At 58.4% G+C, this 14,218-nt stretch overlaps 1 protein-coding gene across 4 annotated transcripts in view; it reads left to right on the plus strand.

The window, feature by feature from the left end:
• NCOR2 (nuclear receptor corepressor 2) overlaps positions 1 to 14,218 on the plus strand; it is a 177,893-nt gene that overhangs the window by 102,261 nt on the left and 61,414 nt on the right. For 3 of the 4 annotated variants that reach the window (XM_086474356.1, XM_086474359.1, XM_086474357.1), the window contains 2 exons: positions 12,317 to 12,441; positions 13,357 to 13,529. In XM_086474356.1, coding sequence (XP_086330482.1) covers positions 12,317 to 12,441; positions 13,357 to 13,529 — 298 coding nt within the window. The remainder of the gene's footprint in view (positions 1 to 12,316; positions 12,442 to 13,356; positions 13,530 to 14,218) is intronic. The other variant, XM_086474358.1, reaches the window with a different exon arrangement.

The following is a 14,218-nucleotide window of genomic DNA, read 5'->3' on the forward strand; positions in this document are numbered from 1 at the left end:
GTGTGCTCGTTTGGGAGTAACCCATCCTGGAGTCAGTCGACACCTTGGCTGTGAGTCCTCCCTGCTTGTTCCTGGGGGGTTCCCAAGTAGTTTTTAACCCCATGGAGGTCCCTCATCCTGTGGCTTTGCAAAGAGTCAGGGCTGCAGCCGGGGAGCAGCAGCATTGGGCTGCCCCTGCACAGAGGGCTCTACCTTCACCTGCCCAGTCTCAGCCACCAGAGACGGTGACGGGATGAAGGACAGGAGACGCAGTGGGACAGCGTGGGGATAGGCAGTGTGCAGGGAGGAGACGTGACTGCAAACACTCTTCCTGCAGCACTGGGAGACGTGGCGCCACGTTCCCGGTGCTGGCTGTGCTCTGAGCACGGATTTTCCTGCTGGTAAGGGTTCAAGCAATTAAACACCAAAAGTGAGGTTTAATTGATTCAGAGGAGGGGAGGAGAGGTTGGCTTTTACATTGGATGAGAGGAGCGGGTGAAGTCTGGTACAAATAGCATTTCAAGTGGCCCTATGCTGTTTTCTCGCTCCTTTTCTCATGGAGAGGTTGGTGGTCTTACTTGCTTTTGGAGGCTGTGGGGAGCTTGAGAGCAAAGTGGAGATAATTACATGTAGAAATAAAGCTACTCTGGTGTCAAGATTATCATTGTGGCCTACTTATTAAAAGTCCATTAAAAAATAAGAATCCCACTGCTCCCTGGCTGATGGTCCCCTGGCAAAGGATATTCCTCATAAAGCTGCTACTTATTGCTAAAAATCCCCTGCCAAGAGCAGGGACTTCACATGATTCTGCTTCCAGTTTGTCAGAAAACTGAGCAGCCGCCCGCTCCGAGGCAGGACGCATGCTCCCAGCACGCTGCCTTCTCCAGCGCCCATGAATGAAAGGCGCATGCATCTGATGGATCATTATTCATAATATTCAGGCTCCTGAGATGAAGATCCTTTCTAAAATAATCCTGTATGTTCAGGATAGGAAAATGCCATTTAACCCTGAAAGAGAATCCATGGGAAGAGGAGTAACTTCCAAGTGTGTAACTTCTCATTGAAAAAAAAAAAAAGGAAAATAAAAAAGTTTGAGTCATGGTAAAACGATCTGATCCAATATTCAATCTACAATAATAAGCATAAATTTGCATGGGCTTGTAGTGAAAGGCCCTTACACAAGTGTGTCGCCTGGGGGGCTGTCGCAGTTGCTCTTCAGGGTATTTCAAAGAGCATCTCTTTGCGACTCCCCCCTAATTCTGCAGCGGGAGGCACCAAAATCGAAGCTAGGCAATTAGCGCCATGTGCTTCGCTCTCTGGGCAAGCTGTTCAGCCGGGCTGTGGGAGCGCAAGTGTTGGGCTGAAACCGTGCTGGAAGAACAGTGACTCTATTTCGACATAATTACTCCATGCGGAGTGCGGGGTTTTTATTCCAGAATAAATTCGCTTTGATTTTGGAGCAGCGTTGCCCACGTGACGGTGGAGCGGCCGCAGCTCGCCAGTTGTGCTTCCTGCGGTGATGCCGGTGAATTCCCAGGGGAAGAAGCCGCGGGGGCTCCCACGCGGTGCCGGGATGGGGAGGCGGGTGGCCGTCCCACCAGGCAAAGCTGCCGATGCTCTTGTCAGCAGCGGCGATGGGCGGCCGGGGGAGCCGCCTGCCCGCCCTGGGGATGACTCAGAGGTGGATGAAGTCATGCGCCGCGGTGGATGGACGTGGCCCACAGGACGTGCCGTCATGCCGGTCCCCCTCGGCGCTGCTGTCAGACGGCGCTCACGCATTCCCTGGCGAAAGGGCCCCGTGTGTTAGTGCTGACGCTTTCGAGGACTCGCTCTGTGACACCCGGAGGGGACCGGAGCCACCCGGACCCCCCCCCCTTCCTCCGCTGGGGAGCTGTGCTGGAGCTGTGCCGGCGGGGCGGGGGCCCGCGGCGTGACCTGGCCGGGCAGCTGGCACGGTCCCTTGCCAGGGCTGACGGCCTTTCCCAGGCCCACCCTCTTCCCTGCCCCCTGCCAGAACCCAAATCAAATTATCCGTCCCGCCGGCTGTCCCGCCCTCCCCAAACACAAACCATTCCCCTCGCCGACGCGGATAAACAGCCCCAGCCTGGATTTTTATAAACAACCCATTTACTTTTTTCATGGAAGCGCTGTCCCAGCTGGCAGGGCTCGGGCTGCCAAACCCGTGCACCCCAACCCTGGTGCAGGAGCAGAGCACCCGCCATGGTCCAGCCTTGCTGTGCCATCACCTCTCCTCCCTCTGCGAGGATCAGGCCCAGAGCTCCCCAAACTGCCTCTTACACGGCAAATAGTGCCTGTGCCCCCGCTCCGTTAACAGCAACAGCTAACGAGATGAATGGTATTTATTTCTGGGAAGCATTCGATTTTCATCAGTCCGGGGAGTGGCTCCTCATTAGTGACAAAGGGTTTGACAACTTCTCTTTCAGACGTGGGGAGATACTTGTTGTAAAATCCTGGTTTAATAATGCAGCCCATTATACAGAAACAGCCCTGGATGTGGCCAGTGAACTTCGCTGCCACAAATACCGATAAATTATTCTGCAAACATTTAAGCCTGTGCTGACTTGAGCGCTGTATTTTAGAGAGTACTGGAATTATCTGCGAGGTGGGCAGGGGCAGTCTGTAATGGAGCAGTTTGCGTGGTAGGAAATGATGCCTGAGATGTCAGTGTTGGGACGTGGGTTTGTCGCCTGCTGATGGGATGTTGCTGCAAGGTCCCTTGGCTCTGCCCCATCCTACCTTCACATGCAGGCTGGGCCGGGTCACCTTGCTGCTGGGACAGAATTTGGCTTGTTTCCTAGACAGGTCTGCAGCGTGACAGCACTGCTGGTGGCTGGGGAGACCTGCCCAGCCAGGTTGAGGCTGCAAGACCTATGAGAAGTCAAATGTGGACAGACCCCGTGGTCCTGGTCGTGCTTGAGCGCGGCCTCACAGGGACAAACATCCCACAGAGCGTTTATCCCTTGGGTGCTTGTGTGCACGCTGCTCAGCGCAGGTTCTCACTCTATACATCTCCATCTCCTCGTAGCCAAAAAAAAAAAATCCAGACAAAACCAGATGACCCCCTAGAATCCTCAAAAGTGGCCCAAAACCATCCTCATAGAAAGCAGTGGGCTTCCCGTGAGAACAGAGGGTTGTGCTGGAGTGTGTTTGGAGGCGGCAGGTCCTGCTCAGTGGCTGGAGGTATACAACTTGCAAAGAAACTTGTTTCCATCAGGAAAAGTGGTTGTTTCTGGGAAAACACCCGTTTCTTGTGCTTTTGCTACAGCTCAGCGTAGCTCAGGCACTGCCTGGCTCACAGGGCAGCCTGACAGCAGTGCTGGGGGTGTCACGGGTGAGGGCTTGGGGTCTGCAGCCTGTCCTGTACTTTGCTAAATGCTCTCTGCCAGGGCCCGCGTTCATCTCCACACCTCGAAACGGGAACATCCGCCGGCCCTTTCCAGGGTGCCGAGATCGCCAGGTACCGAGCCTGCGTTCAGGGCTGGTAAAGAGCTGTCGCTCAGGGGCTGTCACTGCCCTGTCACGGGTGAGGTTGAGCATTGGTGTGCCTGCTCAGAGGAGGTGGGCGAGGTGTGAGGCATGGCGAGGTTCGAGCTGATACCGATCCTGTAACCCTCCATTGATGCCTACTCTTTCAGCCTGGGCTCCCATCGCTCCCCAACCCTGTCCCCCAGGGATGCCCTGTAAGGTGCATCGTGCCTGTTCCCCCATCCCGAGGGCGTTGCAGCTTTCCCGCAGCCCGGCCACCCCTCCAGGCATCATAATCGGGCAAACACAATGGAAACTCGCATTCCTGAAATCCCAGCTGCAGTTTTGGGGGTGATTAAATGAGAACGATATGGCCATATTTGGGAAAAGAATCGAAGGAGGCATTGCTGCAGGAGGATGGCTGCTCGGTCTCCGGGTCCCAGCGCGGCCTCACGGGCTGCTGGCGGCGCAGGAACGGCAGGGAGACCTGCGGGCTCGGAGTGGGGACGGGCACCGGCAGGCAGGGACACACAGCCGCTTCCCTCCAGGCTAGCACCAGCATGGGCTGCTGATGGACCACTTGGTGATGGACCCTTTGGCCACCACAGCCAGCCTCTCCCGTGCAGCTTGAGCCCGTCTGCCGTTAGCGAGAATAAAATAGCCGCTTAAAAGTGACGTGAACCCCTCCATTCTGGTTGGCCCCCGGGTCCGAACTCGTGTTTCTCCAGCAGCAGGTTGATGCATCCTCCTGGCGAGTGCTCCACCACGCCTGCACCCACGTGAGTACTGCTCAGGACGGGCTTTTGGGATCCAGGCTGGGCATTACCAATCCCAGCGGGGGACCTGCAGCATCTTCCCGTGAGACAGGGAGTGGTAGAAGCGGTTGGGTTTTGGGATGAGTCGTTTTATCTGTTGTTGTGATCCAGGTTTGACTGGGAACGGATGGGAAATAGGTTGCATCATTGCTAAGTTGCTTTCTAAAGCAGGCACAGCTGAAAATCCCAGTGAAGGCTGCTTCTATGAGGATACGGGGCTCGTTTTGCCCACGGTGTGTCTGCAGCATGCACGGATGCTGCTCTGCATCCTGCAAGCCGCCAACCTGGCACCTTCCTCTGTTGGCTGTGCTCGGAGCGGGGTTGACATGTGGCTGGGGGCCTGCAAGCAGGGGATAGTGGGGTAGAGCAAACCACAGGGAAGAGAAAACACGTGTTCCCTGCCTGGGACAGAGCGGGGGCTCATCTCCACCGCTTCCAAACGTTACGCTGTCTTCCCCTCAGGACATTTTCCCTTCGCAAGCAATCAAATCACTTCTTAAAAAACTCAGCAGCGACCCAGAAAAGAAACATTTCCTCTTATGGAAAAGCCCTCAGTGATTTAAGGAGGGATCCGAGCAAGCAGAGTCCTGTAAAAGTCACTTCTGTGCTTCACCAAGATCAAAGAGCGAGCGGTGAGAAGGCGTCAGTGGCCGCTCTGCTGGGCTGAGCTGCACAGGGGCCTGTGCCGAAAATGCTGCCGTGCCCAGCAGGCTCCCGGTGCTGCCCAAGATGAGCCCGTGCTCGGGTGCACGCACCGGATGCGGTCGTGCCGTGGTCTGGCGAGTGATGCCGCGGGATCTGGCATCTCTGCAGTGCCGCAACGGGCCCCCCTCCTCGTCCCCAGCACGCTGCTCGCCCCCAGGACCAGCGGCCTGGGAGACGGCACAGGGCTTTCCCACAGCAGGGCAGCCCAGCCGCGGCTGCCGGTGCTTTGCTGCTGGCACTGGCCACGTTTTGTGACCTGCAGTGCCGGAGCTGGAGAGCTGTGCTGGCGAGCACGCGTGGAGCCCGTTCAGTGCCTCCCGGGATGCTGGGCATGGCACCGGCGTTTTCCATCTCTGCCACGTGATGCTTGCTGTCTTGCAGAGTTTGTTGTTTACCAGTGGAGGAGCAGCACAGCTCAGGGCCGTGGCGGTTGGAGCTGAACTGAGCGAGCCCCACGCTCGTTATCGTTCTCCTTATCAAGGCCCTTTGATTTTACACCTTGCTTCCGCAGCCAACAGCATCAAACCCAGCCCCGGGACGTGAGCGATCAAAGCCAAGTCGCCAGCAGACATTCCTCTTTCTCTCCTTGTTGATTTGGCAGCGGCTTGTTTTGCTTTGTGGTTTCTTCCATGAGCGGAGGGTGCCGTGTGCGGTCATGAGAAGCCAGGCTGTGTGGCGGTGGGTGGCAGCGAGGGCTGAGGCGTTCCAGACCATCGGACCAGAAGCTCCGGGCCCTGGGAGTCAGCTACAGGATACGTACATGTATTTCTAATCCGTCCTCCCTGTGCTCCGTGTCCAGCCTGCCACTGAGGGATGGGTAGGGACATGGGGGGAGCACTGTTTGCAGCGGCCACGTGCGCCTCGACCTCTGCTATGACGTTGGCAAACAGGGAAGGATGGTCCAGGCGAGACCTTGGGCATCTGGGCAGCGTTGGTGGCTAAAGGGGAGGCTGGCGCCGTGGGTGCTCAGTAGGGAAGTCCCTGCCCTGGTGCTTGCTGGTGCGACCTGCCAGAGGGAGAGTTTGAAAGCAGGTGGAAGGATGGATGTGGGTGGTGGAGGAGAGAGGATGCTCCCGAGCCACGGCTGCGTGGTGCCAGCCCTGCTCCTGGCAGGGATGCTCTGCACAGCGTTGCACGGGGCTGGGGAGGGAATCGGGAGCCGAGTGCCAAGTCCCGCTGGTGGTGCCACAAAGAGCATCCTGTCCCGGGGTGCCAGTACCGACCCCGTGGGCCATTCAGGGTGGTGCCAGCAGGCACCCATGCGTGTACACGGCCATTGCAGGCGTGCTGGGGCTCTTGGAGAAGCAGCAAAGCAAACCCCAGGTGTTCCTGGCCAGCGGAGGTTAGGCCTTTTGTCTTCGGCTTATCTCAAGCTGGTTTTAATTTGCAACTCCCTGATTGCATGCAATGACCTCGGCCTGAGCCTGCTCCGCAGCCGAGTGCCCCTGGAGAACATCGTAAATGCCATTGATCTGAAGTCACCCGCGGGAGAAGCAAGGAGCCAGCGCCCTGCACACGGGAGAGGCGGCACGGCCGAGCAGGCGCTCCCGGCTGCCGGCGGGGATGGAGCTCATGCCGGTGGGGTGCAGCTCCCTTCAGAGGCCCTGTTGAGGCAGACTTTGGTGTGATGTGGTGGGGAAGAGGGTTGGCACACATCGCGGTGCTGCCGCAGCGAGCCTGTGGCAAGGGCTGCAAAACCATCTTTGAGCAAAAAACCTGGAGCTCGCTGCCTGCGGTGCCTGGGGATGAGCTTGAGCAGCACCGAAATGAGGTGCCTCATAGCTCCCTCTGCACAAGAGTGCAGAAGGTAGTGGTTTGCTCCCTCCTGACATAAGGAGCAAACATGAGTTGGTGGTTTCCGTGGTGTGTTCATCTTCTATAAGAGCGCAGGGTACCGAAATGACCGCAATGGGAGGTGATGCACCTGCTGGCAGCCAAATGGCATCCCCTGTGCAACCAGTCCACCCTCGAAACCTGCCGTGAGAGAGAGGAGATGTCACCCCTAGCCGGCACTTGGGTTTAGGGACAGGCTCTCGCACAGCACCATCACTGTGGTCGAGCTGGTTCCCCACCAGCACATCCACCAACAAGCGGTGTGGCCAGGGGTGGCAGGAGCTGTTGGTCCTGGGGCACCAACGGGCCTCCCAGGGATGAGCTCAGCTAAACGTCACGGCGAAGGCTGCTGTGAACTGGTGGCCGTGCCTGTCCCTGTCCCCAGCAGGACCAGGGCTAGGGAACCAAGCTCTGCTGGCCACAGTGGTGTTTTGGTGCGTATTTTGAGGGTGCTGCAGAGCAGGGAGGGAGGGGGGACTGGGAGAGGGCGGGGGCGCCTCAGTTGCAAGGTGCACGGTCCAGCGGTTAATGCTGGGATGCCCTGCGGGCAGCGAGGGAGGTTTCTGCGTGGGGCTCTGGTGTGGTCCCCAGTCCCCTGCCGCAGCCCGGCACATCTCACCGCGGAGGGGATGGGGAAGGCCGGAGCAGTCTTTTTTCCGGAGGTTTGCAAATTTGGAAAATAAATAGCCCTGCGCCGTAGGTTAAGCTTGGCATCCTGGTGGATTAATCACGCTGGCTGCAGCCAGCACTGAGAGCCCCGGTGACGAGAGCTGTGGTTTATAGATGATGATTCATCGACTCGACTTAGAGCGACCACGTTATTCCAGCAGATTGCAAAATCATAAGAGGAATGTTGTGGTTAGTTTACGGCTTAACTATGCAAATCGTCAGGAAGCCTTCAGAGCCGGAGAATGTAAGGCACAGCGCGCCCGGATGGCTGGGCGGTGAGCAGGGGCTGGGAGACGGCGATGGGGCTGTCGGGGACTGGCCGCTCACGGGAGCCGGGGAGCGGGGAGGTGAGTGATTTGGGGGGAGATGCGGGTCCGGAGCTCAGGGTGAGCGTGCGAGCAGGGCGCTTCAGAGGCGAAGGAGGCGCCACCGGCTGAGAAGGGGTTTCTGGCTGGTTTCACCGTCTCTGTGCCAAGGCGGCAGGCGTCTCCGGAGGGGCTGGGGAGGGCGAAGGTAGGGAGCTGTTTCCCCCACCTCCTCCTGCTCTCCCGTCCTGCTTCCAGAAGCAGGCAGTGCCTCGGTGGAGGAAGTAAACAGAGTGGGAGGAGCTGCACCTCTTCCTCGCCAGGGCTTTCTCCAAGCCAGACCTGCTGCCAGGACATGCAGCGAGTTGGTTGGTTCTCAGCAGGGCCAGTGTTTCGGTGTCCAGGACCTACCTGAAAGCTGGCGTCCCCCGAAAGCGTGCTTGGAGCCAGAGCTTTAGAGCAGCTGAAATCCCCGTGACGTGCCAGCCCGATGGAACTGGCTGGGCAGGGTGAGCCGTGTCACTCACTCCGGAGGGGAGCCGGGTGCTGGGGCGAACATGCGCGCCTGCCCACGGGCCCTGGCGAGGGGGCGGCCGGCAGCACACGCGGTGTTCCCGGGAGGGCTGGCAGCGCTCCGCTCGTCTCCAGCTGCTCCGGGGCCGGTGGGAAATTGGGGTAGAGGTGAGCAGATGGTTGTAATTACGGAGCAGCTCACGCCGGAGCACGGGGAGCGCACGGGGAAAGAGGCCACCCGTCCCCATGGACTCAGAGCAGGATCGGCCTCTCACTCGCGCATCCCGCGTGTGATTTTGTCCTGGGGCCTTTTTAAATAAACAGGATGTGTTGGCAGCAAAACCAAGCAGCAGCGATGCTGAGGAGGAAGGGCGGTCCTGCGGTTAGAGCATCGACCTGGGAGGGAGGGACAGTCCTGTCCTCTGCCACAGGCATCTTCCCTGCCCTTGGGCACATCCCTTCACCTTCTTACTCCGCCTGGGTAAGGTGGGGAGCCCATCCCTGCTTTGCCTCTGGGAGGTGGGGTGCCTCGCCCCCAGGAGGGCAGGGGTGTAGGTGGAGAGAGGTTTGAGCTTGCCGGAAGCCGAGCAGTTTTGGGGCCGGCCTTTGGCGTGTCCGCAAAGAGCTGACCCACCTGCCAGTCCACCTCTAACTGGGGCAGTGTGAATCAGAGGGAAACATTGGCGGGTAATTGGGGAAGCATTTCCTGGCCTGTCACACTTTGGGATGGCGTCCCGTCCCTTGAATCATCCAGAGCTGGTCCGCGTCCAGCGCTAAGAATAGCCTCCCTGTGCACCGCGGGGGCAGCCAGGAGGGGGGCACCAGGCGGCTTGCGAGTTCCCAGCTGTGGCTTCCCGGCACTGTGCCGTGCCGTGGTCCGGCTCCGATGCCGACCGGTCTGAGGTTTCGGGTAGAGCATGTAGCATGGATGGGCTGAGGTGGCTGCTGTGCTCGGTCCCCAGGGGGGTGTCCCACCTCCTTTCTCCGTGCACCGTTTGTAGCTGAGCTCTTACATGGCTTCATTTGGGACCCCCAGGTTGCCTGCTCCCCCCTGCCTTCCACCGAGGGCTCTGGGTGCTTTAGCCAGCCCTGCAGCCTCCAGCCCAGCACGTACCCCAGTGTGGGATGTAAGGTGGTGTTCATGAGCGTGGCCGTCCCTGGAGGTGCTTCTCGGGGTGTTTGGGGGTGCCCTGCTGTGCAGCTGTACCCTAGCACAGGAGATAAGCCATCACCACATGCTTGCCAGGGTGGAAGGCAGTATTTGGCTAGGAGCCGCCTTCAGATGAAGATATGAACACAACCACGGGTAGAGCTGGGGACAGTTTTTCCCACTGTGGCCTCATGGTGACGATGCTGCCCAATTTATGCATTTCAGCCCAGCAGGAGAGGGCTGGCAGGTGAGGGCCATCCCCACCCGCTGTGCGCTGCACCCACCTGACTGGCTCCTGGCATCGGGCACCCTGCTGTGGCTGGACCAGGGCAATCACTAGAGGGCATCCTTGGATCGAGATGCTCCTCTGCGGTGGGAGAAGCCCTAAACTGATGTTCTACCAGGCTGGGCTTGAAACCTCTGGGAGGAGAGGGATGCACGGTGGTCCACTGAAGCCAGGCCAGCAGGGTTTACCCGTCCTTGTCATGCTGGAGCTCGGCAGGCGCCTCTCCGGGGAAGCAGCTGCATTGCAGCGTGAGCCGCCGTGGCCGCTCGTGCCTCTCCGTGCCTTTCCACCCCTGCTTTTGCAGGCTGATGCAGAAACCTCGTTAGCATCACCCCAGCCTGTTCCTCTGAGGAAAAGCTGCGATGGCTGCTTGGGGTGACAGCCCCCTGGTTCAAACAAGCGTGGAGACGAGATGATGCTGAAGCTTCCTTTGGGAGCCTGCACCAGCCTGATGCTAGGACAGAGACTCATGTGGTTACAGTGGGGTTTATGGCTAGAGGAGAGCTGGGTTTACACCCCAGGGAGCTGCGATTTCCAGGATGCAGGGTTTCCCACATCCCCCAAAAGAAAACATTCACGAAAGGATCATAGAAATACTGTGAAACTCATCTGGGCTCTGCTCCCTTGCCAAAGCGCTTGGTGAAGGGAACGTGGGTGGGTGGTGATGGCCAGGGCTGGGGCAGAGCCTGCCCTGCTCCTTGCCCGGCCCTTGGATGCCACAGCCCTCACTTCGTGGGTATTTGCCTGGGCTGAACCCGTGCTTGGGGTTTGGCGTGACTCAGGGAGTCAGAGAGTTCAGGGCAGTGCTGAATGGCGCATGACGGATGCCCCTTGCTCCTCTGCCGCCAGCCCAGGCTTGCCCACCTCCCAGCCCCAGCAGACTTGCTGACTGCCCCCCTCCTTTTCCCTAGGTTTGGGGGGTAGCAAGGGCAGTGCCTGGCATGCTGGGTACGACGCTGTTCCTTAGCCAGTTGCTGCAGGAGGCAGCCCGTTCCCCAAACCTTAGAGATTTATGGACACTGGAAAATATTGAGCGACTGAGCGCTCATCCCACCGGTTCCCTAACTCCCCTTCCCCAGATCACCCCCACGTTGCATCCCACTGAGCCGTTCCCAGTAGCACAGCGAGGGCGTGAGCAGCTGTGTTATGGGTGTGTTCGGCGTGTGTGCTGGCGTGGAGGTGCCGCAGGGGCTGGCCAGGCTTGCCGGGAGTGCGCTGCCAAGCGGGGGTCCTGGTGGCACAGCTGCCTCCCCCCATACAAGGAGGAACTGAAAGTCTGCAGGGTTTTGGTGATGGCAGTGCCTGTGTTTTAAGGACTTGTGTTGAACCAGGGCCTGAAAGAATCAGCAGCTTTCTTACTAAACTGCTCCAAAGCGTGTTTTGACAGCTCCACTCTTCTCATTTTAGCACCAGCCTGTGGGGCCAGGGAATGTAGCTCTCACTCAGCGCCGCTGCGACAGGGACACCAATGTTCGAGGCAGCCTCCCAGTTCCTGCTGACTGGGGACAGGCCAGTCCCACGGGCCTGAGTGACACAGGGACATCTTGTATGCACTTGCTGAATGGCTGTGTGCCGGCCAGACCAGGCCACCTGGGATCATACTTTCTGCTGATAAATCCCCTTTAAGGCAATTTCCCTCTGCCGTTACGTCACCGAACCCTTTCCCGAGGGGTGGTGGAAGCCCTGCAGCTTGGGCAGGGGCTGGGCGAGCCTGGGTGGGTTTCCTGGAGCAACCAGCCTTGCATTAACCAGGAGCAGGATGGTTTAATAAATCATTTCCGTATCTTAATTTCTATTTCTCTATGAAATGCCTCTCGTTTGCCGGTCGCCAGAGGGAAGGGAGGTCAGGGGAACCAGGCCTCCCCAGCATCCTCCTTCCTGCAGCTGTTGAAACAAAATCCAGAGCTATTATAATCACTGTGTCCCTCCCTCGGGTACTGCGGCGCCTTCAGTCCGAGCGACAGGAGCAGCGTTGGGGTGGTTGGGTGCACGGCCTCCACCGAGAGGGCCAGGCGGTGCGGAGCGGGCGGGGAGCCGGGCATCTTCCCCCCTCAGTGACATGGGGCTATAAACCTTCCCCGTGGGCTGTGTCAGATGCTTGGGAAAAAGATTAGAGCGTTGGTATCGCTGAGCCTTGGGGCATTTCTGGTGCCCCCGTCTCTTTCGTGCTCCAGCAAAATGCATCCGCGTGGCTGCAAATCGTGACCGATATTGCTAAGCTGTCATCTGTAGGGAACAGGGGGGGTTGTTCTCACCTCCCTGGCTCCCCCTGTGCTGGGTCCCCTGCTCGCTGTCTGCAGCCCCCAGCCGCAGGGGCTGTCCCGCTGCCTGGAGTGGAAGCTGGAGCACAGCTTCCGCGTCTGATCCCAAATTACTTCTGATCTCCCCGGAAAGCTTTCAGCCCCCGTGGCCTCTGTAAGCGCCCTGCCTGTACCCTCTGCCTGCAGTGCCTTTTCCTCTTGGCCGCTTGCCCCCCAGCATTGTTTCGCCGCGTTTGTTTAGGTTGGCCCAGGTGCTGCGATGTATCCGCTCCGGCACTGAGGGGTTGTTTTGTTTTATGTCCCTTGTTTTGCAGCAGCAGCAGCAAATGCCCCGGAGCAGCCAAGAAGAGAAAGATGAAAAAGAGAAAGAAAAGGAGAAGGAGGGAGAGAAGGAGGAAGACAAGCAGGAAACAGAGAACGACAAAGAAGAACTGACAAAGTAAGGACAACTCCCTGCCTGGCTTGCCTCCGTCTCCAGCGAGGGCTGGGCATCGGGCTGGGGCTGCAGCGGTGGGATGCGGTGGTGGGATGCAGCGGTGGGACAGGACGTGGTCCAGGGCTGCCTGACCCTGTGCAGGACCACGTGCACCTACCTCACCTCCTCCACAGGGAGGGAAGCGCAGAGCCTGCTCTCCTTGTCATTCTTCTTCCCTGCTGCTCCCAAACTGGGAAAACAACTCTGATAGGCTTTTTTTTTTTATATATAAACCAAATCGACCCGCAAAGCCCCTCTGATCCTCCAGCTTGTTTTGTTGTTGCGAGAGCCTCTGGGAGTCAGAGGAGCAATCCGGGTGCAGCCGAGCGTGGCACTTCACCTTTAGCGTTATTGATGTCAACGTGAGCACTCCCAGATGAAGGGCTTCAGCCAGCCCTGCCTCCCTCACACCGAACGGGGAGCGGCAGAGCCGTGGCGGGGAAAGGTTGGCACGCAGACCGCTAGCTATCTGTAATGGGCTTAATACTTGGTTTAAAAGAACATCTGGCTTCATTATATCTAGGCTGCAAAGACATTTACCAGCAGGTCCCTTTCAGGAAGATAAATGAGGAGGAGGCAGGGATGAATTTGAATGGTCTGGTATTAAACCTGTCTCCGTCAGGTCTCTGCGTGCACTTGGTGGTGGAGCTGCAGCCAGCTGCAGAAAGAAAACCCCACCGCAGATCACCCCACCGCCAATCCAGCCCGCTCCCAGCCAGGAAAACAGCCTGCGTGTGCAAAAAAAAATGCAGACCTGCCCCCCCAAAAGACCAACAGAAAAAAATAAAAAAATTCCCAGACACGTGCAGAGAAATAATTGCTTGACCTAAAAATCAGACAAACCCAACCACGTTTTTTCTTCCCTCCCTGTTTCTGCAGAGACAAGAACGACGACACATCCGGGGAAGACAACGATGAGAAAGAAACCGTCACCTCCAAAGGTCGTAAAACCGCCAACAGCCAGGGCAGGCGCAAGGGCCGCATCACCCGCTCCATGGCCAACGAAGCCAACAACGAGGAGGCGGCCACCCCGCAGCAGAGCGCGGAGCTGGGTGGGTAGCAGCGCATGTGGGGATGGGGGGGACCTTGGCAGGGCTTTTGGGGTATCTCCTCTGCTGGGATGGGCCATCACTCTGCTCTGCTCGCTGCTCCCAGAGGAGGGTTTTCCTTCCTGAAATCCTCCTTTTTGGGGGGCAGCAGTGAGGTTTCTCTGTCCCGCTAATTACCCAGTGTGGTTTGCCTGGGTGAACCAGAAGCATTTGCCAGCCTGGGTTGTCCTGGCTGAGCGTTAGTGGGCTTTAGTGCCTCAGAGGGAAAGTATTGCAAAAGACAAAAAGGGAAGCCATCATTTTTAGCAGCACGTTGGCTGGGTTCATGCAGGGCTCGTGCACCTCCCGCACCCGGAGTTGTGTTCCCCTCTGCGGCAGCTCAGGCTTCGAGTACCCTCAAGCTCTGCACAGCAGCCTGCTCTGTCCTCCTGGGCTTGCCTGGGCCTCTGCCAGTTCTCCTGCCCTCTCTGTTTCCAAATTTGCCTGGAGCCTGAGCAGCTGCAGCCTGTGGGGTCTGTGACCCCCCTGGCCTTGGGAATCAGGCTGGTCTCATCCTCATCTCTGCAGCTGAAGAACGTGGCGAGGAGGCAGTGGGTTACTGCTGCTCAGGAGCAGCTACCCTGGCTGCAGTCACGCTGTGCAGCTCAGGTTGTGCTTGTTTTGCCCAAAAAGCAGCATTTCCTGTGCTGGTC

This window comes from Leptosomus discolor, chromosome 16 (assembly GCF_034619465.1).
Source record: "Leptosomus discolor isolate bLepDis1 chromosome 16, bLepDis1.hap2, whole genome shotgun sequence".
NCBI lineage: Eukaryota > Metazoa > Chordata > Aves > Leptosomiformes > Leptosomidae > Leptosomus > Leptosomus discolor.